The sequence below is a fragment of the Phalacrocorax carbo genome, chromosome 5 (genome assembly GCF_963921805.1).
Source record: "Phalacrocorax carbo chromosome 5, bPhaCar2.1, whole genome shotgun sequence".
NCBI lineage: Eukaryota > Metazoa > Chordata > Aves > Suliformes > Phalacrocoracidae > Phalacrocorax > Phalacrocorax carbo.
The window spans coordinates 69527912-69554199 of record NC_087517.1 but is presented as its reverse complement, the minus strand read 5'-3'; the positions used below and the strand labels follow the sequence as shown (position 1 = coordinate 69554199).

Sequence of the window (26288 nt, the reverse complement as noted above, 5' to 3'; positions counted from 1 at the left end):
CTTGATTCAGACCTTAGTATGCCTGAATGGTGAAACCTCTGGGATGCTGGGAGTGTTGCGCTCCGTGCTATGCAAAGCAAAATCATGTTGTGTGAAATAGAGCCGTCCCAGGACAGCGTTAGGGTTGCCATGGGGCAGCGATTCGCCTTGCTTTTGAATTCTGTATTATTCCCTTAATACTATTTATAACATGGTTTTCAAACAAATCATGATTCTCTGTCTGGAAATGTGAATGGGATATTTGCCTTACAAGGGGCTAGAAACTTCACCTATATCCTATTCTGTAGAAACTGCAGAACAGCCAGGAGAGAGGGACAGTATAAGCAGGACACACTATGGAACTGTTTCTGTATTATGTTTGATGAATTCAGACAGATTTTTCAAGCTGCCAATAAAATATATGATAATATGATATAAGCTCAGCACAAATGCCGAACTAAAAATTGAGTTTCTTCAGAGGCTGAACTTGTAATTGACTTTTCTGAACAGAATTTAAAAAACCCTGTTGCAAGGAGGGAGCTGTGTGACAACGTACCTTCTTGCCCTATCTGAGCAAAAACTGCACGTATGAGCACCACGAACACCTTCCTTGTCGTGTTGATGCCACATACTTGGTATGTTGTGAAACATACAGTTTCCCGAGAGGTCTGGAATTGGGCTATTGCAGAGTAAGTAAAAGAGATTTTTTTAAAAAAAAAAACAATATTGCTTGTGGGTTAAGGCTTCTTTACAGACCTTGCAAATCATAAATCTCTATTTCTTTTAGGCCATTAAGTAGCTTAAAATAGAATTGGAACTGATGAGCCTGATGGCTGGCATGAGAGTATTTAACATACAAATATCAGGTGCTGTCTTTGTTGATTTCATGCCTTAGATTCCTCACCATCCCTGTGCTAATTTCAAGGGAGGGAGGGAATTGAAAAGGCTTAATTTCAACCAGCCCATGCAAAGCTTAGTCTGTCACAATTTACTGGCACCTAAAGTCAGATAAATTAAAAACCAAAAAGACAACCCAGCCACGTGTACTACTGGGTTCACAGGGCCAGTATGTTTCCCAAGTTCCCAACTGAGGGTTGAGCTGAACTTTAGCTAAGCTAAGCCTAAGCTTGTGGAAGATAAGACTTGAAAAACTGGCTAGCTTGCCACATTTCAACTAATGCCTGTGGATTCCCAGGAGAGGTACAAGCCCTGTGTAAAAACCAGAGGGTGTTTAGGTATGGCTGAGAGATGTGGCTGGAGCGTAGGCATCTTAATCCAGAACGTCAACTCAGAACTATCAGGTCCTTGTTCTCCTTCAAGCCATGTGTCATTGGGATGCTCAGAGGTTTGAGCCACGTTGCGTTGGGATGCTCGGCGGTTCTGGGAAGAGTTGTACTCCCAGGGAAGAAAGCCAGGCGATACATCAACTTGTAATAGTTTATTTTTGTGTAAGAGCTCCCTGTGTTTGTATTAGGGGAATGTGTTTACTCTAGGATCAAACGAAAGCCCTAATAATGGGGCAAGGTAGGTTCATTTTGTGTTTTGAATTCTGTGACTTCTCATAGAGTACTTTGTGCAGAATGAGTTTACCTATGAAGCAATTAACGTGTACTCTGGAAAACTCTAGTATTGATTTAAGGTAACAGATAAGCATAGACCGGCCTTCCCTGACTATCATTTTGTCGCCTCGCCTAGGACAGCCTACGCGCGTCTTACAGCCTCTGCCCGTCGTTGTTGTGTGCTCCTCTACCCGGAGATACGCCTCAAATGTATTTTGCAAGAACTAACAGCATCTGCAAGAACTAACAGTGTCACAGTTCTGTTAAGGCCTCTGGGCTGACCTAAAGCCTGCTGATGGTGTTGACCTAAAGCCCTCCGATGCGCTGGATCAAGTTATTGGTTAGAGACTGCTGTAAGCTGCTTACCACACCTTTGGATAAGCCATGAACGGGCAAAAAATTGAGGTCTAGACAAATTGTAAGACACTTTTGTGGAAGTTTTCACATCAGTTTTGTTGTCAGATGCCTCCCGAATGGCCGGGCAAATCTTTTTGCACCTTTGCTTTGGTGTTTGTTGCTAAGATGAGGGTAAGCAGTGCCACTGTTCCTGGGCTTTGTGAAGGCCGATAAGAAATCCGTCTATCTATACTATAAAAATTGAATGCTATGAAAGTAATGTCACTAATTTCACCCTGTGGACTGGAAAAAGGACCTTTCACAATCACTAGCTAATCACTCTATTAAAAAAATATAGGAAAAACAAGGGAAGCCATAATCAGCAAATCTGATCCCAAATCTTCTTCTAGAGTTTGTTTCCACAGTGTTCTTCTAGTTCTTGGTCTGGGATCTCATTTTGAACTGGTAAGACCAGCAACTGCAAGACTAAAGCTGAAATTCAAACTTGAATCACCCTTTATGCCAAACCCTACCCTGACCCTTTAAGAATTTTGAATTGGAACGTATGTTCTTGATCCCAGTGCTGGACCTGGATGGAGACATTCAGGCCCTAGGAATGGCCTAGCTAGCTTAGCTGGCTTTTCCATGCTTCCTGCTAGCGGGTTGGTGTTGGGGAAGGTGCTCCGAGAGGAAGCAGATCCTTTGAGCACTGCAGTGGCTCTGGATGTGACTGGAAAAAAAAAACCAAAACAAACCACGTAAAGCATTTTATGGTCAACAAATAGTTATGATTTTATTGAGCGGTAGAATACACAAGAAAAAAATTGTTCTGAGTTATGTTTTTTTTAATTTTTTTTTTAAGAATGAAATAATCAGGAACTGTCTTGTAAGGAATGTGGTTTTGATGTTTAAAAATGCCTAGAAAACACTGGAAATGTTAGGACTCTGTTAGGAAGGCTTTCTTAGGAAAGCATCTATTTAGAAGAGGCCATGGCCGGGACATGGCAGCTTGTTACAGAAAGAAAAGGATGTCTTTGCCCTAATGAACACTAAAATCCAGCCAGTGTGATCAGCCCCTGTCACAAGGAGTGATGGTGACTGGAGATATGTCCTGATGAGGTTGTGCTGGTGCTTTGAGCCTCCCAAGCCCTATATCAGAGTCAGCTGGGATCTTAGACTCCTCAAATCCATGCTTAAAGGAAAAAAATCTCAGTGCAAATCCCCTAATTCCCATTGTGCCTCTGCCTGGAAACCTGGGACTAGGCTTCATGTGAGTTCACACGGCTGGCACAGACCCATGGCCTTCAGTGGAGTTAATTTTTGGGGCTGAAGGTCTAAGCTACGGCTTTAACCTATTTTAGCGAGAGTGCAGGAGAAGGATGTACCTCTTGGGGGACCAACACACACTATTGAAGGGCACTGTGTGTGCTACCCCTGTACTGCCCTCTCTTGCCTCCTGGCTCCAGCATAACCTCTTGTCCAGGCAGGTACCAGCGATGAATGGGAGAATATGGGGCACCTGATTTCAAGTTGCCTTTTCTTCTCTCTCCACCCCCTCGGTATTTTTTCTCTCTGTCATATAACCCTCCGCAGCCAGTTCCCATCCCACATTTCTCCGAGCTCTGTACTTCTCCCAAAACACATGCCCATCTCTCTCCTGCCCAGAGGCTTCTCTTGCTGCACTTGCTTCAGTTAATGCCTTTCTCTGCCAACTGCCTTTGACCATCCCGGTCCTCCAGTCCCTGCTAACAAGTGACTGGAGAGAATCAAAGCCAGTCCTTTCCTGCCTATTGTTTTATTATCTGCCCTGAAACAAACTCTGTGTTTCCAGCTCACGGCCTCTCTCCGTTGCCAAGTGCTCGTGTAGCCAATGATGGGGTTTAGCTGGGTTAAATAAACCCTGGCAGGCTCCCAGCGTGTTTTACAGATTTTTTTGTGTGTGTGTGTTTGTCTCATTACAGTGCAACTGAATGACCTTTACTAAAAGAGAAAGTGTACAAGGTTTCACCTCATTATTTTCAGAGAAACTAGTTAGTTACAGTCCTCACAAAGCCAGACAAAACTGTACTTAAATTTCTGTGTTTGAACCATTTTGATAGCTAATTGTAACCTGCGAAGGGAGGCTCATCTGTCATTGATGGCTGCATTTTGCCCAGGTTGGAGGCAAAGCCAAGCAAGGTCAGGTGAACTTTATTTCCACCTAAGTTCGCAGTCTTACTGAAACTTCTGGAACATCTCCTGTAAACCTGATTGCACTTTGGTGCTACTTAAAATTATAGCGAAGCAGATTGCTCCAGACTTGCAGGGCTCTTTGTCAGGGATCTGTTTGACCTGCTCCAGTTAAAGGATGGAGAGCTTATACATCAAGGCACATATGAGCTTGTATTCCAAAATAGAGGGCTGGGATTTTTTTGGAGGGAGGGGAAGAAACTGTACAAGCCAGAGAGGCTTTGCCTGAAAAAGTAACCAGCATTTTACATTTTCAGCAGACAAACTTTTTGCAGGTCTAAGATCGATGAATAAGGAAGATACGCAGCTAGTTACAAAGGGCTGGTGACCGGTGCCTTGCAGAACAGACCTTTTGCTCTTGCCATACCAAGGATGATGCATGATGCTTGGAAATCAGTTCTGACTGTAACATTGCACGGTTTTTTTATTCCTGGATTTCAGCAACTGAATATTTTTCATGGAAAGGGAATTTTTCGAGAGTCTGAAAGAAGCAAGTAGCTGGGGAAGAGTTAATATCAAGACCTTTCCTGTCCCCTCCTTTCTTCCCTTTGCTATGTTGTGCTAAGGTCTTGGGCAAAAAACCTGCCCATTTGCCTAAGAGCTGGTCTCTCCTGCAGATCGTTGCAGCGTCGTCACGCTCCTCGAACGTTTCGAGTTCTTTCAACCATCAGCAGTAGCTGCTGTCTCCTAGGTGCTGTCAGGCCAGGCTGTTGTTGGCAGGACTTTGGGTTTTTAGCAGAAAAACAGTCCTTCCTAGAATGGTCAGTGGCAAGAAGGAAACCAAGCTGCTAAAGCAGAACTATTTACTGAGGCCAAGCTACCAGTTTTCTGTGTTTTCTCTAGGTGTTAGAAAGCAGTTTCCAAAGAAGAAAGGTAGGGGAGAGAAAAGGGGACGGTGCTAGGGAGGAAGAGGTGTTTGTATTGAGAAACCATTTGCTCTGGAAATAAGAACTGGAGGGGTGAAAAAATATGAACTGTCAGAAAAATGAGCTGAGTTTTTAAAAGATCGCATCGCTGATGCTACTGTGGGCTTGCGGTCATCCTTGCTGGCGCAGAGACAGTAAGGTACATTCAAGGAGTCAGAAGGAGATCCACATATGAAGGCAACCTACGATGATAGCCACGATCCCGGGCTAGCCTTTTGCTACCTGTCTGGGAAATCACAGCATCCAGGAGGACTTTATTGCTTGTGATTAGAAATCAACTGTGAAAATTACTCAAAGTCAGTTTGAGCGTCAGACAACCCGGAGACAGCAGGTTTTCATCCTAACCATTCATAGTGCTATTCAGGTACTGCCAGCTTAGGGGTGGGCAAGAACACCAAAATAAGCCCGTAAAAACCGTAAGTATTACTAGCTAGGTTAAGCTGCAGTCCTGCCTATGAATTTCTTGTCCGTAAGCAAAGAAATAATCTCATTTTATTCTCCAGAGGGGGGTGGGAATACCTTTTTTTTTTTTTTAAGTGGCTGGCCACAGTCCTGGCGTTGTCTTTGTTCACAAAGAACTTTGCTGATTTTGTGGGACTGTGTTAGCATTCAAGGATTTGATAGAGAGGATCCAGTTTCAGAGCTGAGCAAAGTAATGAGGCGTGCGAAGTCATTGCCTAATAACTAGAGTACTGGGGGTTTTCAGTGAGCAACCACATGGCCCTTGGAACTGGAGGCTGCTTTTGAAACCACGGCCCTTTATCATAAACTAAAGAGTACGTCTCTTCTGTTGTGTTACGGCTGACTTTAAGCCCTTGATTTGTTTGGGGTCAGGCTGCCTGTTAGAGACGCACCTGGAAGCTATTCAACCGTACCTCCCGGTAAGCCAGTCGTGGATTTGGGGAATTAGGTGTTGGGTGGAAAATAGAGTTTTAGACAACTTGTAAGAGGGTTCTACAGGAGGTTTCTTACCCCCCAGCACAGCCTAGTAGTTCTGTGGGCAGCTGCCTCCCTGAAGGAACTGGGAGCAGAGCCGAATGGCTGGGCAGCTCCTGCTTTTGCAGGGAGAGCTCGTTTTCTTTGCTGTTTGTTCCCAAGAGAAGGGTAAACAGTGCCACTGCTCCTGCCTGTGACAAGCAGGAGGAGGCTTGGTTTCTGCCAGGCGTGTGCAGACAGGCGGAACCGCGTGGTTTTGCAGCACACTGCCTAACTGCGCTGCTGGAAAGGCCATTTGTGGTTACACGGGAGCACTCGCGAGCAATTAGTACGTTTTGCTTATGTGACTTATTTTGGTCTTTTGTGTAATTTACTGACAGCCATAACGCTATGACAGACCTGTTGCTTGTTAAAGAGAAAATAGACCCTCTCCTAAAGGAGGCATTTTGCTGTTTAAGCCCAAAGATTTTCCACGAACCCCTGGAAATAGGGGCTGGTCATAAAAATACAGCTATTTTAACCCTGCTGAGAGGTGGTTAGACATTAGTTGTGCAGGGTCAGCTTTTACTGAAGTGATGCTATGATTAGAGGAAGAACGGAGGGAAAGGGGAGAGCCCCAAGACAGCCAGGGCTGAAAGCTCCGTCATGGTACGGCAGCTGATGGTCCCCGTGGGGTGTGATTCCTGCAGGCAGAGCTGCTGGGCATCGCAGCCCACCTGAGCTCCCTGTTGGGATGGGCATCAGAGGCGGCGGTACTTTTGTGCTTGAGAACAAAATGAAACTCTGTGCTAAGCTCCTCATTTATGCAAACATGGGAAAGAGGCATAAGCTGACTGGGGTGTCCCTGGATTGTAAATACTCGCTGACGCCTAACAAGTCTTATGTATCTGTGAATCAGGGGCTTTGTGGTTTAGGTAGAACGAGTATTAATCTTGTGAAGAGAAGGTCAAGGTCAGATATTAATGCCCCTTTTTTAAACACTACTCCTCTCCATCCTCTCCCAACCTTCTGTTTTGTGCAATACTGGTATTGCTTTTCATCCTCTGAAACACATCTTAAATCTGTCTGGATTAAACAGGGTGCCTGAGCCCGTGCCAGTTCACAAGACAGGAAACTCCCCTCCAACTGTGTATGCAGGTATAGACTGAAATCTGAGAGTAAAAGACACATGTGTGATTCCCCTCCCCCGTGCAAACCCCCCCATCCCTCCCTGTCACTCACACCTCCCCGTTAAGAGTCACGTTCATTTATGGAGGTAAGCATCCAGCCACAGATCTCCAGATTTCTTTAGGGACCTGTGGAAAGAAAATGAAAAGAAGTTTGTTTGTCCTGTGGATCTTCCCTCTGTCGTTTTGTAACCTACAAGAATGCCTGTTACTGAATGTGAACATGAATCCTCAGGACACCGAATGTCTTTCCCCAGTAGAGCAGATATAGCAACAAGAGCTATGTATTTTGCTCTTTAGACCCCCAAAGTGACCAGTTTAAGACTCAGTGAGCAAGAATTTCACCTGATGCCCACTGTGTTATCTGTAGTCCCTCTGGCCTGGGTCTCCCTGCTTCCCCCCAGGAATTCTCACATATAATTTCCCATCTGCATCAGCTCTGCAAATATTATGTGATAGCTCTGAGCTGGTTTGGGCCCAAATGTCCTCCAACAATGTGGGCTGGAGGCTGGAAATGTGGCTTTATAGGGTTTACGGGAGATGATCCTTCTATCGAGAGGGCAAGTAATTGCTGAGATGGTTTCTGATAACTTGTCTAGAGACATGGGTGCTACGTGGTGGGATGCTGGGCGTAACCCCGCCGGGTCTCAGTGCTGAGTGCGCTTCCCTGTGCTAACTGGATGAGAGAACCAAAGGAGGTGTTGAACCACTTTTCAGCCCTTCTGCATGTTGGGGACAGTCTGTTTTAATTTGCATTTGCTTAGAATGCTTTGAGAGTGGAGATCCCTGGACTGCAGAATACTTTCTCATGTTCCCCGTCATGAATTATTCCCCTTGGAGTAACTGAGACAGAAACACTAACAGCCTGCCGGGTAAGGGCTATTAGACCACTCTGCAGCTACGCCTATAGGGGATAGCCACTGGCTGCTGGCAAGGCTCAAACGGGGAACAGCATGGGCTGTAACCTGACTCATTCCCCTTTGATTCATCTCAGTTTGCAGCCTGAAGATACGCTGCCAGCTCCCGAAAGCAAGAATCATCAGCTGCCAGAATAATGTTTTAAAAGGTATCACAAAAAAGGTGCCTCTTAGTTCAGGTTAGCACCCATCTAAATGCTAAGGATTCAGTACTTTGGTGGCAGCGCTCTGGTTGCAGAAGCTGCTCTGGGGGTCAGTTGCTTCTTCCCCCATGATGCAGCGAAGCAGCTTCCCATCTGGTGTTAGTCCACTAGTTCAGTGGAGCTGTGTCATTTCTGCTGTGGGTCAACATTGCTGCAGGTGTTCCTTGGACTGCGATATGAAGATTATTAACCTAGTGACACCAGATTACAACATATAAACACGGTATTTCTGACAGGTCTATAGCGTCCCAAATTCTCTGTACTAGAACGTTTAGGGTGTTCACGTAACAGTGAATTGCAAGGTGCAGGTGATACTAGAAGGATCTTACCCAACGATGTCTACAAATGCTTTTCCAAGAGGCTTCTCTTCATATTGGACCCCATACTTAGCACATAATGACTTCACCAAAGGTTTCACCTTCCAGAAATTGTGCCGTGGCATTGTTGGAAACAGGCTTGAATAGAGAAAGAGAAAACAAACCTGAGAAAACTCTAGAGGCTAACCCCGAGGGATGGGCATCTCTGCCTGCCTCCTCGCTGGGGCTAATTAGCAACGCCTTCTCCTCAAGCTGTACCAGCAGGGGGGAGAAAGAGAGGCACAGAGAGGTATCTATGCGTTGCATCCTCTGTTTCAGGGCAGCTTGTGAAAGCTGAATGCATTGATTTGCCATCTCTGGAAGCTCATGGAACAGAGAAGCAGGTAAAGAGGAACTCGGGAACACCTTGCCCTGTGCTGTTCAGTGGAGAGTTCCTAAGCTGACTTCCAAACGGTTCAGCCTTACCCTAAATGCCATCTCTCTTACATTTTGTGTTGTCCCTGACAACAGGCTGTCTATATGGCCTTGGTTTTAATATCTTTCCTGGAATCTGGTACCCAGCAGCACATACAGTCCCGGACAGCTGTCCCGTGCTATAGACCACTGAAGTGCTTTTGGTCAGGGAGAGGAAATTTCTGAAACAAATGCTCAAGTTCAAGTAGTCAGCTTAGGATATGAGTCCATAGGCATTGTAACAGCTAGATTTGTACCACTGACTCCTAATTAAACCCCAGATTAAAATTGTGAGAGTGAAAGCTGACGTATTTGGTAGCAAGAAAGATGCCATGCCTGTAGTAGAAGCAGATGATGAACCCCAGTAGTCTGGGACTCTCTTTCCTGGTAGTGCTCCAAAGATCCTGTCCCATCCCACACGCGCCTTTAGCAGACTTTCCCTCGCCTCAAGTCCAGTGTTGGGACACCCCGGTAATGGCCAAACAAGTCTGTGCCCATACTCACTGGTGCTCGATTTGAAAATTCAGGTGTCCGGTGAACCAGTCGTTGAAAAAGGACTGCTCAATATTGCAGGTGGCTGCCACCTGTGAAGACAAGGAAGGACCCGTGAAGATTAGTGAAGTCTCACCCTAAAATCAGACCAAAACTCCTCTTGCCCGTGGCAGGGGCTGGTACGTGTCTTACAGCACTACTGAGCTGTCAGAGTGCCGAAGGCTGCCGAGCTGAGATAGCTGGCTGCAGCAAGGGGAGCTTTCATCCTCCTTCAGGGCTTACCATTGCGCTGACTGTGTCTCTGTGGGTTTGACCGGCGGTAAAGGGGGCAATATAAGGAGGCAGTTTGTGGACGTTTGGTGACGAGGCACATAGCAGTCCAAGTATAGACTCCTAAATCGCAGCCTTTCCCACTGAAGAGCAGATGACTAACAACAGGACCAAGGTGGAAAACAGGAAGAAAAATGCACGGACGCAGAAAGCCTGCTTTCCCCATCCCGTGTAGTTATTGCCCAGTTTGCCTTTCGTGCAGGATCTGAATGTTCTGGAAATATTTCTTAGCTGCTCTTGGTATTAATGACTGTAAAATTAGGTAGTCTTTTGTAAAATCCTGTTACACTCTGAACTGGCTGTGCTGCGATTTCTATGTAGTAACCGTAGGAGACATGGTCTCCTCACCCCCCAAGATGCATTGTAAAACCACATCAGTGTCAGAGAGGCTTATCTCCCTCTACTGTACGCACATTTTCTCTCTCTCACCTCCATCTCTCTCCCTCTTATCGCCCTCCCCAAAAATCTCTTCACTCTCACCACCTTTCTCTCCATCTACAAAGTCCACTTGCATGAAGTGCTTAAGCAAAAGCGTAAGGTGAACATCTGAATACTCCTGTGACTTCAGTGAATCTATTCACGTGCTTAATTTAAAACAAATGCTTAGGTGCTTTCCTGAATAGCGCTTTTAGCATTTTTTTTTTAGTGCTCTACTGTTTTTAGCACAAGGGAGAGAAATCGACTGTCAGGCTTTGAAAGCTCACCTTCAAGGCCCCATTAACAACTACAAATACTAATTACACTAATTAACACGAGACAATTTCTTCTCTCAGCTCAGTTATACCAAATTCATATCCCCAGTGTCGAAGTTGCCCTCATCATCCTCTAGGGCTGAAGAGGACGTGGACCGCTGTAAATAAGAGGTAGCCTTTCAGCAGGGTGGATTTGCCCAACCAGGCATTGAAAAGCTGTAGAAAGCATCTCGTTTTCAGTCCTTGTTGCTGAAATACAAACTTTAGAAATATATTGAGCTTTGATTTTCATTGGGTGCCTTCTGTTTGCTGATATGCGTATGCCAGCATACAGCACACAGAAAAGCCAAATCATGCTTCTTGAACCTGATCCTGCCTCAGATCTGAAAGAAGACAATTTAACCTATTGATTGTCAAGTTAATTACAGAAGTTTGGACTTCCATGAATTGACTCAGCACTACTGGCTCCGGGGAGAACATCTTTATGGGAGAAATCATGGACACAGACGGTATACTAGTACCTGGGGCTAATGGTAACCCATCCGCTCTTTGACTAGGTTTCTGATCTGTTTTGGGGTGAGTAGGAGTGTTCTTTCCCCTCCCGGTTACCTGCGAGCTAAGCCAGTCTCTGTGCTTCTCACAATCAATTTCCATTGGAATGTGATTCATCTGGGTGACCCACACAAACCAATGACTCTCCAGAAACCTTCAAAAACAAACAGGCAAAAAGCACGACAATTTATATTGCGGAACAGGATATGAGGAAAATAGAGCGGGCTGTAGAGGGAGCAGCAGGAGACACAACGTGCAAAGAGAGTGTTTCGCTGAGGTACGGAAAGAAACACCTCTCTTTGTATGGACACCAGAGAGAATCACTTCTGTGATGAATTCCCTGCCCCCTCTTTATAGCGCTGGGACTAAGGCAATTATGATTAAATACAAGGAGGATATCCTACTGGGCTGTCCCTCTCCTTCTTCCTTAGAACTGGACTGATCTCTCGCGCTACTCTTGCCTTTCGGTAAATGAAGATGATCCAACTCCCTGAAAAAAATACAAGCCTCCATTTAGAAATTCGCAGAACTGGTCTCAGCTTTCCCACTGCTTGCTGGATTTATATCACTTTCAAAACCCACCTGCCCGTTGGCGTTAGCTGTCTGGGTGTCACTGGAGGGCCCAGCTTCCCTTTGCGCTCGCTCAGTACCTTTACTGTCATTCTCAGCTCTGCGCTGGGTATTGCTTTAGAGGGGCTTTTTAATTGCATTTATATAACCACATTTTTAGCACCTGTACAATACAGAAATACACTTTCTTCTCTCTATTTACCCAAAGTAGTTTCTCTATGCTGAGAGTTAGATGTATGTTAAGGTAGATACCCAAAAGCATCTTTGTTCTAGGCTTCAGGCCTGTTTTCTGAAAGAGCAAATGATCTGAATTTGCAGTTTTGCCTTTCTTCTTGCACTTTTAGCTTAATCAAAAGATGAAATAGTTGGAAATAATACATCAGTCGGTCATAAGTTTTTCAGCTTGATTTCAGACTGAAATGGTTGGTTAGATACACAAATGTATGTCTTTTGAATCTCCTGTTTTCCTTTGGTTTGTAGTGTTTTGAAACTATGAAAATTTAAGTCATTAAGGTCTTTGTACACCTGTTGCCATTTCTTTTTACTCAAAAAATGAAATTTTTTTCGAAAATGTTTTTTTTTCACCGTGGTGAAATGTGTTCCTAAAGCTAATGCTGACTGTGGGACTAAATGCCACCCTTTGGTATTAGCCAGAATTGTTGCAGCTATTGCCTGCAGGATAGAAATTCACAAATTTCTATCATGGATAGAAATTCCCCTTAAACAAATAAAAACAAATTTAGTGCTGCCATCCGGAATACCATAACCAGCATTGTAATTCAGTGCGTAAGCATCTCAAGCCTCGACAGGCCTGATTCATTCGGGCAGCCCATGCTTGTAGTTCATATTTTTAGGTCTCTCACTAAACGCTCCCTGCATCAGTCAAACAGCAGTTGGCTGATGAACACTGTTTCTGTACTAGGAGCAGCAAATCATGGAGCCTGGTAATGATAAGGGGCCAGAAGACCAGTCAAAACCAAGAGGCACAAGAAGCACTTCTCCATAGACTGAAGGAGGTGGCTTTGGAAGGGTCAGGGTGGAGGGTAGGGGTAGGAACACATTGATTTATGGTGCGAAACAGCTTTCTGAGGTCCAAACCGCTATGTAGAAGGAATGACACGTGCACGTAGTGTACCGGCCATGCGTCTTCCGCACTGGGAGAAGCGGTGAGCATTTCACCTACAGGGGAAGCACGTACAGTGCTCGGGAGGGCTCATGAATTCCCTTGCCAGTAAGCTGGGAAGAGGATAGCCTGAGGTGCTCTGGAAGTGAGTGACCAAAGTGGGAAAAAAATGCATAAATGTGTTGGGATCAGCAGCATGTGAGAGCAGGGAAGGAGGCAAGGAAGGAGCGTCCTGGCTGGACCGTCACAAGGGCAGGGGAAGATGCTGAGCACCAGAACCACCTCTGCTGAGGGCAGGTAGGACTGGGAGACGATAAAGGGTAAGTGAAGCAGTGGGAATACCAAAGATAACACACGGTGAGGTCAATGACTGCAGAGAACCTAAATAGTGAAGACCTGTGGGGCACAGCAGAGCTGAGGCTTGGTTCATCTGGCACTGGCGGGAGGGGAGAGCAGCAGGGAGACCCTTTATCTCCTACCTGACAAAAGTGAGGAGAGACAGGGATCCCAGAACGCCATAGAATGGGATGTATGTGATGAAGTAGCGCATGTAGTAGCTGATGGCCCAGGCTAGGTCCTAGGGGAAGAGAGAAGACATTAGGCATCACTTTGCCTTTCTCATATAACGTGTCCTTGCTGGTTATGTTAGGGACGCTGGGTAATTAATACAGCAAAGTGCCTGCCCACTGGCCTCCCTCCCTACCTAAGTGTGATTTCTTACAAGCCAGCTGGACCCCATAAAGACTGAGGGAACATTTCACTCACCGCCCAGAACCTGCGCCTGATCATGGTCGAGATGATTTGGATTTGGAAATACACAGGGATGAGCAGAGGCGGGAAGACTGCAAAGCAAAGGGAAATGTTTTGGCCATCAGAGGGGTGGAAAGGCGTGTGACATGAGAGCGAGCCAGTGATTTAGGACTGGTTTTAGGGAAAGTTTGCCTAGCACTGGTGAGAGGGGTGAGGTGCTGGTGATGGGGGGGTGGTTGCCTTTCTGTGAAGAAAGTAGGCTCTGCTTCAGGGCCGTTCAGCTTGACTTATCAAAAAGCATTGACTGGCAACATGCATTTTTTCCATGGAGCCTCTCACACAGAGGTAATTTCCCAGTCTCAGTCGTTTGCCTTGCTTTACACAACCATGCTGGCAATGTTCAAGATGATTAGTTACCACTGAGAATATACTGAACTGATTTTGGGACCTGCACAGGGGATGGTGGTCCTGAGGAAGGGAAGGATGAGTTGAGACCTAAGGTGTTGCTCTGCTAACACAGTAGGGGCTGGAAAGGTCAACGGGCATTCAGGGAAAAAGGAAGAGTGCAGGGCAGATACTCACTGAGGAAGAAGTACTCGTGCTGGTGGTTGTAAGGCAGGTACTTCAGCTTCTTCTTGCCATACTGCAGGACACAGAGGAGAGAGCTCAGGCTTGGATTATGACACTCATGTAGGAGGAGATGCGCTGCAATACTTCTTTATGCATTGACTGGGGAGTTCTGACCAAATTCCCACACCAGTAAAGTTAAAAAGTGTTTAGGGAGGGTTAAATTGTGCTAGGCATACAGCCCTGTTTAAAGTCTTCTGGCTTGGTATTCAGATAATGTCTTTTTACCTGAGAGCCTGATGGCATTTCAGTGTATTTCTCCACCTTCTGCCATGCCTGCGGCTGAGCTAAGAGCTGCTGTCATCTCCATCGTTACCAATACAAATGTGATAGGCGTACGGTCTGACTTTGGGTAAGTCACTGCACAGGATGCCAGTGCAAGACAATGATCCTTGGGTAGTCTTCCATGCAAGATATCCCAACCATTGCTCCTTTTTGACTTCTGCAGCCATCAGCCCCCACGAACTCCTGCCATTAGCCAGGTTTTGTAAGAGTTTACTTTGCCAACAGTGGGAAAACTAGCACGGTCCTCAGCTGTTGCTACAGCAAGTCACGCAGGTGTGCTTACATCTATAATGTCGTGGCACTAGTTGGACATGTGACAGGAGATAGAGTGCTGTCATTGAGAGCTATTCTGCACTGATTCCTGTGTTACTACGGTCCACCTACAAAGAGCAGATGCTGAGAAGTTTCTCCAAACACAGGTTCACACCTTGGGTTGTTGCATTTTTGCAGGTGCCCATTTCTTTTCAGTGAAAAGAAGAAGCCAAGAGCACCTGGTCTCCTAACCTCATCTCCTAGTGAAGTATCTGGAGCTATGCAGAAGTGTCGTTTTTGAGCTCCAGGGGTGTTCACACAAGGAGTTAATGCATGGAGAATCTGGATTGCTGTGAACTTGGATTTTTTGCTTCCAGCATAGCAACTTCCCGGTGATGGTAAGTCCTGTAGCACCAATAAATCAGGCCACATCATTCACTCTGGTCTGAGCTCTGAAAGGCGGTGTGCTTAGCATCACCTGGAAGAGGATTATATACAAGTGCAAAAGACTATTGGGATATACTGATGCTGGCCTAACATTTCAGATATATTGTAGGATGGAGATCCAGTTTTCCTTGTTGTCATAAATGCTTACGTTCTCGCTTTTCCCTTTAAGTGGAAGAACCATGGTCTGCTTTTAAACCCAGTTACTGGGCACAAGATTTTCCAATGGGTGGTACCCACACATTTAAGAGTGTGATACTGATTTACATCTTCTAGATACTGGCTTTTTTATACTGCAGGAGAAGGCTTTCATTTTAGTCGTATATAAGAGCCCTTCTGCCTCATGAAAATTGTGTGTGTGGAAGACATTCTCTCTACATGCCCATATACCAGCATGTATGTCCCCTACATGTGTCTGGAGTTACTTTCTCAGTAGTATAAAAGCTGGCTGAGAAACTATTAATGTCTTAATGTTATATTCCCCTGTGTTGGACTTGCTGCAGGTATTTGTTTTCTTTGGTTTGTTTTCTGTTTTTAAAAATAGAAATCCTTGTTCCATTGTAAAAAGGACCACGGATGCTACATGGTTTATGTCCTTTGTGTAGGTTTCTGTACAAGAGACAGTAAATATTTTGGCTCATGAAGGACAGGTTGAATTAAAATACCTTAACATAGCCTGTTATTTCATGTGCAGCATAACAGCACATAGTTAAGGTAAGAAAGTGTTGCTTATCCAAGCAATATCCCCTCAACTGCATGCGAAAAGGCTCCAGTGGAGAGGACCTTGTACAGGTTGTCTGGAGCACAGCTGGGCTAATATTGGAAGATATTTTCTGTGGAAAGTGAAGATCAGTTTTGAAACATTCTTGATGGAGTACTAAGGAACACCAGATTTTCCCCCCATGTTGATATTTCAAGCCAGCAGGATGACATTTTCTTTAATGACTTCCTACTTTTTTTCCAAGTCCTATCTTGATTGCTTTTCCCAAGCTACCCCAAAGCACTTTTTCCTGTGGTCAATATAGGAAACAGAGAGGGAATTATACCCTCAGTCTTGCCTTTCAGCCCAAGGTTTGGGAGGGTGTGATGGCCAAACTCCTGTCAGACAACACAGACAGATGAAATCTCTGGATGAAGCGTTTCCTTTTTTAGCACTCGTGGAAGTCTTGACTGTGTAAGTCATGCCTACCAATCCTAGCCAACTCTCGGTTTTGCACAAGGATTCTCTGAAGCCCTTTAGGACAATGGTTTTCCACATTCTACCCACTTTGCCTTACCTCAACAGGCTGTGTATCTCCGAGGACAAAAATATGCAGCATGTTCACATCTGGGTCCTTCTTGAATATGTTGGGCTTGGCATGGTGTTGGAAGTGACGATGGTTCCACCAGTTTGCAGAGGCACCCTGGGCAGATACACGAATAAGGAGTTAATCCATGGAAAAGTACAGCTCCTCTAATGGTAGGATTACCCATTCATTTATATAAACTAGAACAGTGCAACCCTGATTATGGACAAACTGTTATTTGCTTTTGAAATAGCAATAAGCAGTGAAGTGGCCACGCTGCCAGCTGCCCTGAGACTGCTGGTTTCGGAGGCCTGGTTTGCCCTCACTGAGGACCATCCATACTGAAAGAACAGGGAATAAATATACTTTGAGCGTGTCGCATGTCATCATGTCTTCCCACATGTGAAGTTGTTCTTAGTAGCTGAATCATAGCATCATTTATCGAGTCCAACCACTAACCTAACGCTACCAAGTCCATCACTAAACCCCCTTGATACCTTACTGGTTGTTATACTGCTCTCCCTCTACTGCCTGTGCCTGTGAGGAACCGGACAAGCCAAAGTGGGGCTGGGGGAACAGGCAAAGCTGTCCCCCACCCCCTATAAGTGACTACTGCAGGTGGATGCTGAAATGCCTGGGTTGCACTGGACCTTGCCCAGGGTAGAAGTTCTGAAGGCGTCTTGACTGGATTGGATGTAGCAGGGTGGGACTTTTGAAAAACACTGTACTTTACTGTGCAGGAGGTGGAAGGCGTGGCAAAAATATGATGTTAAAATAGGGTTTTATGCATTTAATAAGCTTTGTCCTCAGCTGCAATAAATTGGTGCAGCTGCAGTGAAGCTTGTGGAACTACTGTGTTCTCTAACAGCTATGGTTATGCTCTCTTATCTGTTCTGCACAACAGCTCCATGTGCAATGGTCACTACCTTCTCTGTGCATCTGCTCGCTGTGGAAAGGCTTAGAGCTGCAGTTTCCTACTTCGACATAGCCAAAGTGGCTGCAGCTGTTTCCAGCCCTGGGTCTGGAATGTCCTTTACCTTCAGGTGTCCAATGACAAACTTGTGGATGATGTGGTTCCAGGAAGACTTCTTAAAGACGGACAGGTGTCCAAAATCATGTTGCAGCCACCCTGCCTGGGCCTGGGATGAAGGTAAATAAAGTAATTAGGAGGCTGTTTGAAATCAGAGTTAAGGCCAAAAGGAAATGGAGAAAGCAGGAAAGTTGTGAGTGTGAGGAAGAGAGGGAATTCATTAAGATGAGATGGTGAAGATCTCTGTTTTCATTCTGCAGGGGAATCACTGAGGTTGGAAAAACCCTTTAAGATCATCAAGTCCAGCTGTAAACCTAACACTACCAAGTCCACCAACATGTGGAAGGAAAGACCAGAGAGGTGAGAAAAATATGTGAGCCACAATCAGCAGTGGTAGGGGTGGCCAGAAGGCACCACAGTGGCAGGTAAGCTGTGAATATTTTTCACTGGCGTGAACGTTTTGCACTGGTAATTAATCTAATATGAAAAGTTCAGCTCACACTGGCCTTCTCCTGAGTGATCTGAGTAGCCAGTATACTCTGTGCCTACTACTTCTCACCTGGGAAGTTGTAAGGATGCAGGCGAGGATGAGAGTTGTGATCCAGCCAGTGCCGAAGTATGAAACCATGAACCAAGCCAAAACTTCCATTGCAATAATATGGGCCAAGTAAAGAGAGAAGAACAAAGGATTTGCCCTGAACAAGTTCATCTCCTCTGCTGTCTTCCTCAGGGTCCGGAAATCCTCCACCAGCTGGGACTGCAAAACAGACATGCAAGAGAGTATGAAGCATGTAAGTCAGTCTGCATGAGCCTAAGGAAGGAAGGCTAAGCTCCATAGTAAGGACCCTGGCTGTTTCTTGCATTGGTTGGCTGCTCCAGAAGTAAGGAAGGACCTGCCTCCACATTCACCCTGTATTCTAGCTTTTCACAGCACTGGCCTATGAATAAACATCCTGGCTGGTCCGAGCCCACGTCCTGACCTTCTTCACCCTGACCTAGGAGAGTAATTCAATCTTGCTGCTGTGAATCAGCGGCACTACGTGCTTCTGATGAGAGTTACATCAGCTGATGACTCTCATCTGAATGAGCTTTACAAGCGTTAAAGAGGCAGCTGGAGAAGGAGGTAACTCAGTCCCATTACTTATGCATAATTCCAGAGCTCTGATGTTGAGCACCCAATATCAGAACACCCGTCGTCTATTTAATATGTGGGTCAGCTACCGTGCAATCATTCATGAAGAGCATTCCCGGGTTACTGCGGGTTAGCGTCGTCTCTTCTATTGTGATACAGATATATCATAATCATGGCCAGCCACAAACAACAGGACAGGATTGAGTTTCGTGGCAGGAGCTAGTCATGCCATGCGCTGTGCCTGAATAATGCATGACCGGACTGTCTGGGAGGGACACAGAGCTGCCCTGAGGAGGTGGAGTGGGTGGAAAAGGTACTTGCCGGGTCGCTACTCCTTAAGCACAGCCACCGAAGTGAGGCATCGGGTTCCCCTCACCCACAGGTGCCTCCTGCTCGTGCCATGCATGGCACAGATATGGCTTTGCTGGTACTGGGCTCAGCAGGATAAGCCAGTCTGAGTCTCAAAGAGGTACTTCCCTGGAAGGTCACCTGTCAATGGGAGCTGCAGAGCAAACAGCGAAAGAGATTCAAGTCTTGTTGAGGAGGTGAGCAGCTTGTTTGGAAGTCTTTTCAGACTCCTTTGCCTACTCCTCTCCTTCCTCCATTACAGGCAAGTGGTGACATGTTTTAGAACTTGGAGAAGGAGCAGCAGAAGGGACACCAGTCACAGGAGCTGGTGCCCATTTCCCAGTCCACGTGTCTCAGTTCCCATTTCCCTTCAGTACGGGATCAAACCAGCCTGGGCACCTGGAATGGGCTGCTAGAAATCAGCTGTTGGTGGCTCTGTGGGAGATGAAGGGCTTGTACAGCCAGCCTGAATGTGTCGCCTCCCTCCCAACACATTTTAGTCTATACTGGGATGCGCACATTGCTACACGGAGATGTTCAGTCGCTGAGCACCTTCCTCCCTCTCTGGAGATGCCTGTATTGAAGAGACCTTTATAACCTGCCTGCCTCTGACCTGGAGGACATCCCAAGAGGCAAAAAATGGTGGAACATAATCAGCATAAACCCCAGTTCAGAAACAAATACTCACGTTTTTACCTCGGTCCTGGCTAGGTTCACCTGGAGAAAGCTCTCCAATAAGTAATGGCTTGAGAAACTTTTGCACCAAGGTGGGGTTGATATGGAAGGCCTGGAACGCATCCTGGAGTGGAAATACAAGTCACTGTGTGAGATTCAGGAGTAAGCTGTTGCTTTCTACTCATGGTGGCACTCCCATCTTTCTCTGCAGTTTTTCCCCCATGTTACTGTGAAAGAGGGGTGCCTGAATGACTTCCATCTCTGTGGTTGCTGTTCAGTGCAGTACTTCTAATAGAGGCTGATGAATTTGCTTATCTAGTAGGAAGTGAATGGAGAGCTCTGGGATGCTACCTAGACATATGGTGAAAGGCACCTCAAGAAATGTTTTCTAAGCAACTAAATACCTAAATCCTGTTCATTCCCTTGGAAGGTAGGCAGAGAGGAATTTGTGCAAATCCCCACTAGGATATAAATACCCTTTGAACGTCTGCTGCCTAGAGGCAATTCAGGAGAGGAGGCGACTGTGGTGACTGAACCTGGGCAGGACCGCAGGTACAAAACTGGACGTTGTGGACTGACCTGTAGATCCCAGCACTAACACAGCTGAGTAAAAAGTGGTGACTCTTCATTACGGAGACTGCCTTTCCCTTTTTCTTCTTTAAGATGAGTGACTGAATGCTACCTTAACTCTTCCTTATTCAAGAACCATATTCTAGATATATAGGCAATTCTATCTACGTGAAAGTCTAAGTAAAATGTCTTAGAAAGGAGCCAAACTGAAACCTCCGTTGTATACCAGAGCTTGAAGCAATTGCTTTAAAGTGCCTGCTATCAAACTAGGCAGTGGCTAGGACCCCGTTGAAAAAAGCACTTACACCAAAAAGCAACTTTATTGATTACTCTGATATATGCTAAGGAGTTTAACAGACTTGAAGAGCTGCTGGTTATCAATACCTGTGATCAGACTTCTTGTCATTTCTACTGTGCTGTGATATACGGCTGCTTGTCCCTATAAGAGGCCCATTAACCTTTTGCCAGACTGCTTGCGTATTTTCTCTTCAGTACGTGCTTTGAACGTTGGGTGCATTTTACTGAAGTTTCTCAAACATGTGATAATAGACCTAAATAGCTTGTGAAGTTTCAGCAGCAGAATCTAAGTGAGGGATGAAACTTGTGAAATAAATCCTATCCCATATACTCCTGAGGCTGGGAAAGCAGGAAACCCAGCTGGAATAATATTTGTCTTACATATTTTCAAGACTTCTAATATGGAAATACAATGCCTTGTTTGTACAGCCTTTCTGATCCTGGCATTCTTGAGTTTGCCTGGCTCTTCTTTCTCTGTACTCCTTCCCCCTTCCACATGTTTTTGTCTACCTGTGTCCTACAGATGCCTGATGGGAGCACATATTTGATGCATCTGCTGCTACTAGTGAGATCTAGCACACCCTTCCTTTCACATGGCATGGCTTGACTTTCAACCTCAAAGACAGTGGTAGGGACAGAAAGTTGATGAAGGTCAGAAACTCTTACTCTGTCCTTGCCCTTTTCTTACTGCACAGAACTGGAGTTAAGTCTAGAAAATCACCTAGGAGAGCTGTAAAGATGTAATTACTTGAAGTGCTAAGACTGGTACAGAAAAAACAGTCAAAAAGTGAAGTCAGGAGTACCAGCCTTTCCACCTTTGTCCCATTGCCTAGTGAGAGTAGGGAGAAACTGAAGATTTCACTTCTGGCTCTAAACAGAAAGGGCAGACTGGAAAGAGCTCCCTGCATCCAGCTGACCCTACTGGGAGCATCAAAAGTCTAGCTCTGGTGTTCAAAATTATCAGCCAGCAACCGTGGTCCCAAAGTCCACCAAAATCAACAGAAACTTTCATCTCATTCCAAGACTTTGCACTGACCCTCAGAATAACACTCTGACTGTAGAAGTTTTGCTCTGGGAGGCATAGAAGAAAGGAGAGTGAAAGCTGACCCAAGCCATTTAACTTGAAGTTAAAGAAATGACATACGAGAAGTTAGAGATGCAGCACTTGGGGAGGGGGGGGGCGGGGAGGAGAGACGAGCTAGCTAGAGGTGCAGGAGAGAAATACAACTCTGGAATGATTTAAAGATTATAAAAGCCATAAAATGCCAGAGACTATGGGGGAAGAAGTAAGGAGGAGGGGGAAAAGAAGTCATTTCAATGGGGGAGGCAAACCAAAATGCCAGAAATGAAACTGAGGTGCACTTCTGTAAAGCAACAGAACTCCCTGGTTACTCTCAGCTCAGCTCTTATGCCAGCACCAAAGCGCCCGAACTATCCTCCGTTGTAACCAATTTCAGGGGCAAAGTGATCCCTCTTACCACAGGGAAGAAGCTGGGATCAACTTGTCCAGGTCCACTCATGAAGACTGCATCACTGGCGAAACTTATCCCAGCACGAGTGAGACCGGTGCCTTTCTGACTGCAATGGGTTAACCGCTGGTGTTGCTTTATTTGTGCCAAAATGAAGGTAAAATTCTAGGACCAGAAAAGCTTTTCCTACCACCCTGTGCTGCAGACAGTTTGGAGTTTCCCATGCAAAGAAATCCTTTTCCTGAGTCATCAGCTTCCTTCTCTACTTTAAGGAATTTAATTTGCTTTACCATCATTTAGGCATACTTCACCCTCTCTGGGTTATCCTCACAGCCCATCTGAGGTTAAGAAACACCGGCCTTTCCCTCCTGCAGAGGGGATGATACACTGGAGGACTGACTTGCCCAGGGTTACAACTGGTGGCAGACCAGGCTTAAGCCTTTTTCAGTAGTGCTTCAGTTGTAGCATATTCAGTTCTTGGACCCGCAAGTGTGTCACTGAAATGTTCAGTGTGGTTGCTAGCTTCCTTCCCTGGTACAGTCAGCAGATGATGTGAAAGAGGAGGGAAGAGCAGAATGAGTGGGGAAGTGGAGAGCTGGCTGTACCTGCTGCAAGGTTTTGCAATTTTGGGTGAAAAAAGGGGAAGAAGGAAAGAGATAGAGAGGGTGAGCACATAAGAAGCATTAAAGAATGATGACTTAATATTATTTAAATTAATGGGGGAAAATGTCTTTGGAGGTCTGACCGGGCACCGCCTGATGGCCGTGCTGGAGCTCTCGCCAATCGGTGTTGTATGAATTGGGGGGTGGCTCCGAACAGCAGCTTCTGCTGGACCACCTAGAAGGTATTTTTGTCTACTTGGGGCTTCCCTGCCAGTAGCCTATCTGTTTTCTAAAAGTCCTTCTAATGCTCTGCCATGATTTTCCCAGGGGGAGTTCTCCCCTGCCTCTGCACTCAATAGGCTCACTTCTTTCTGGATGGGATGAAAACTGGAACCGGTGAGAAATGCAATCATGCATGGCAAAGCACAGGCGTTACTCAAAGCTACACTACCTACCTTCCACTTCGCTATCGCAACCCTATGCCATGAAGGAAATACATGAAGGCAGCAGGAATGTTTTACCCTTACTGAGAAATAATACACATATAATACACCTGTATGCCACTGGCATATGTAGGAATGGGCTTTTCCAGTATAGCCTCCAAGCAGGAGAGAGAATAACATCTTGTATCAGCAGACAGAAAGCTACAGTGATGGAAGGACTGATTTTTTATTAGCTAGATCTCATGCATCTCCTTTACTAATAGGTCCCAAATGTAAGATACTACCTGAATTTTGGAGTTGTCCTCAGTTCTGTACTAGAGGAGATAAAAAGCAAAAGGCAAAAGAGTCTCTGGGAAGTGCCATGGGATATTTATACCCGACCTCCCAACTTTGTGGTCTACTGCTACAAAGTGTTCTTTTGGTGAAAAAAAGCTTCATATTATTGAGGTTTGAACTGTACCTGAGCATTTGAAGCGGTTAGTGCAGTCACGATGAGGATGTTCTTTCACATCCTTGAACATCTCTGAAACAGAGACTGCAAGGTGCCCTTGCATACTCTTGCCTTCATTTTCTGAAGGCAGCTGTGCCCAATGTGATACCAGAACAGGTTGTCCCAGACTAGTACGCTGCCTCAGCATGTTAAAGTATGGCCTGAAATGAATGAACGCCCAGAGTTGTTAGTACCTGTAGGGGAAATTCGTGCGTAAGCTACCCTGGGCACTCCTAACCTGGCTGGCATGAGCTGAGCATATGAATGTCATGGAAGGTTCTCAGTTAGCTGCCTTGTGAGCATCCTGAGATGAATTAGGTCACACATCACCAGCAGAGACGTGGGATTCAGCGAGTCTGTCAGTGGGCAGATGGATACATGGGCTCCTCTAGAGGATTGGTCCAAGATAAATGGACAAGATGCTGAGGTGCCTTTGGTGCACGCTTGCGGGGCTGCAGGTCCTAACTACACGTGGTGCTACGGGGAACCTGAGAAAGGTGGAAGCCACATAAGAATTAGGAACATAAGAATGTTACACTGAATCCTTATCATTGCTTTTTCCTCCTGAACTCTTCCAGCTGTGATATCTTGCAACACAGACCGAAACTTGTTAGGTAAGCCTCGTCAGGGTCAAGGCCAAGGCCTTTTCCCCCTGAATGAGAGATTTTTTGGCAGTAAACCGTTATTCACCACACGGAAGCTGGAAATCAGATGCCAATTCTGATTTAGTGCTCAGAGCAGCGATGAACAATTTCAGAGCATTCTTAAGACCATGCCTTCATGGAGCGTGCTGTGAGTGTAGTGGGACGCGATGTACCCTGGGGAGGTGGGAGGAGGACCAGCAGTAGGAGAATCCCAAACCTGGGTTTCAGTCTGCCCTGCAAAGATTCGAGGCAATTGCAATAGCAGATGCTTTTTGTTTCTAGTGGAGACACTGCAGTTAAATTCTTGGGGATAGGAGTCAAACTCCTCTGGTTTTAGCAGGCCTGTGTTTAAGCAGCTGAAAGTAAAACCTGGCCCATCTTTTTGACTAGAACATTATTCATTCAGAGGATTTACTGGAAGGGGACAGGGGACACCAAAGCTTTACGGTGCTTTACGGAAAAGAATGGAAAATAACCACAGACCGCAGGCAAATGGAGAGCGATGGAAAGGAAAGTGTTAGCAATTCTTGCCGGTTAATCCTGCCAGACACAGAGCCGCCTTCTCGCTAAGGTGTTAAAGAGCCGTGGGAGACGAACAGTTAATGTTCCAGCTTGGTCTCTCTGCCGCTTACCATGCACATATTCGGAAAAGCTCTGAGGCAGTTTAAATTTTATTAACTATGGGCTAATGCCCCCGAGGAGAGAACAGGCTCTCTGGATGCACTTCTGAAGAAGGTGGCTTTGAGGGAAACTGCAGACAACAGTCTCTGAGGCAATTTGTTCCTTTTTCAGGTTTTTTTTTTTGGTTCGTATTTTTGGTCAGGTTTTTTTTGTTTTGTTTTGTTTTGTTGTTTTTTGGGTTTTTTTTTAAGTTGCTGAAACACAGAGGTAGCTGAAACCAGCTCTGAAGTGCAGGAGCAGCTGTAGCAGCAGCAAATGGTTTTCTTTCTTCCTCCCCCCCCTCCCTTCTGTAGAAACCTGTAACTAAATTCCCTAGAGAATTCTCTCCTGGGGAAAAAGCTAAAAAGCTCCTTGTTTTAAAGCCTCAAGCTCACCTTCCTCACAGAAGCAACTTTGAAACACAGACTGGCCTCTCATTAACCCTTTCTTGTGCTTGGCTGCTGTGACCCTGCATGTCATAAGCTACATGGGGGACACTTGGGGGACACTTCGCTCACGGATTCAGACCTCCAGGCACAGCACAAACAAGAGACAAAGACAAAACAGCAGGACTTAAGCAGAGCCCAGCAATTTCTACCAACCGATCTTCCAGATGCTGCGAATTGCCATGGCTCAACGGAGTTGATTGCCAAGGAGCTGCATCAGTTTGGCCCAACCTTTTCGCTTCTGAAAGCGGCGAAAGAGATGAGCTGGGTGTACGGCAGGTGTTAGAGAGATGGGGGGGGGGGGGTGGGGGGGGAGGCAGACAGCTGGCTGCACAAAAGCTGGCTCACTTCTCAGTCACCACCAGGAAGGCAACGACCTGTCAGAGGTAGGTTGCTGATGGCAGCTGGGAGGCAGCCGTCTGTCTGTCCGTGCGTGGGTCCTTACCGTGGCATCTTCGCCGGCGCAGTGGCTGATCACTCGTTGACCCCCCGGGTGTCTGTTTGCCCACTTGGTGACATTATAAACCTTTCGTTCTATCACCAGCCACTTGTCCGTCCTCAGGTTGTGCTTCTGGATCTCCTCCCAGGTGTAGAAGCGGATCTGCGCCTCCGGCTCCCCCGACTCCCCTCCTTTCTCGCCCCCTTTCCCCATGGGGCCACTTGCTGCTTTGTCTTCTTGCCAAAAAAAAAAATAGAAAAAGGGGGGGGGGGGGGGGTAACCTGTCCCTGCGCTTCTTAGGGATGTGCCGGAGGGGAAGAGCTTTTCTTGCGTGATTTAACTCAGCTGATCCCCTGTTCTCCGCCTTTCCCTTGGCTCATGTCCTCCCCTCTCTTTGTCTCTCCCTGCCTGGCCCTCGCAAGCTCTCCGCTCCCTCGCTTGCTCGGAAGTGCCCCCTAGGCTGGTTTTCCCCGCACTGATGCACTTTTCCCTCGCACACAGCCCTGTTCTGTGGGAAGCTCGGCCCCTTCCACCCCCCGCACCCTCCCCCCCCCCCCAGCATCCCTCCTCCCCCCCCCCAGCATCCCTCCTCCCCCCCCTCCAGCATCCCTCCTCCCCC

At 46.2% G+C, this 26288-nt stretch overlaps 1 protein-coding gene across 1 annotated transcript; it reads right to left on the bottom strand.

The window, feature by feature from the left end:
* Window positions 1-2640: 2640 nt before the first annotated feature.
* FADS2 (fatty acid desaturase 2) lies at window positions 2641-26195 on the bottom strand. Its single transcript, XM_064452929.1, has 12 exons — window positions 25676-26195; window positions 19623-19733; window positions 18014-18211; window positions 17462-17563; window positions 16416-16541; window positions 14113-14173; window positions 13546-13622; window positions 13260-13357; window positions 11145-11241; window positions 9526-9605; window positions 8581-8706; window positions 2641-7260 (listed from the first exon to the last, which is right to left on the bottom strand). Exons 1-12 carry the CDS (start codon window positions 25880-25882, stop codon window positions 7209-7211), a joined length of 1335 nt encoding a protein of 444 aa, XP_064308999.1. The 5' UTR covers window positions 25883-26195; the 3' UTR covers window positions 2641-7208.
* Between the last annotated feature and the right edge of the window lie 93 nt (window positions 26196-26288).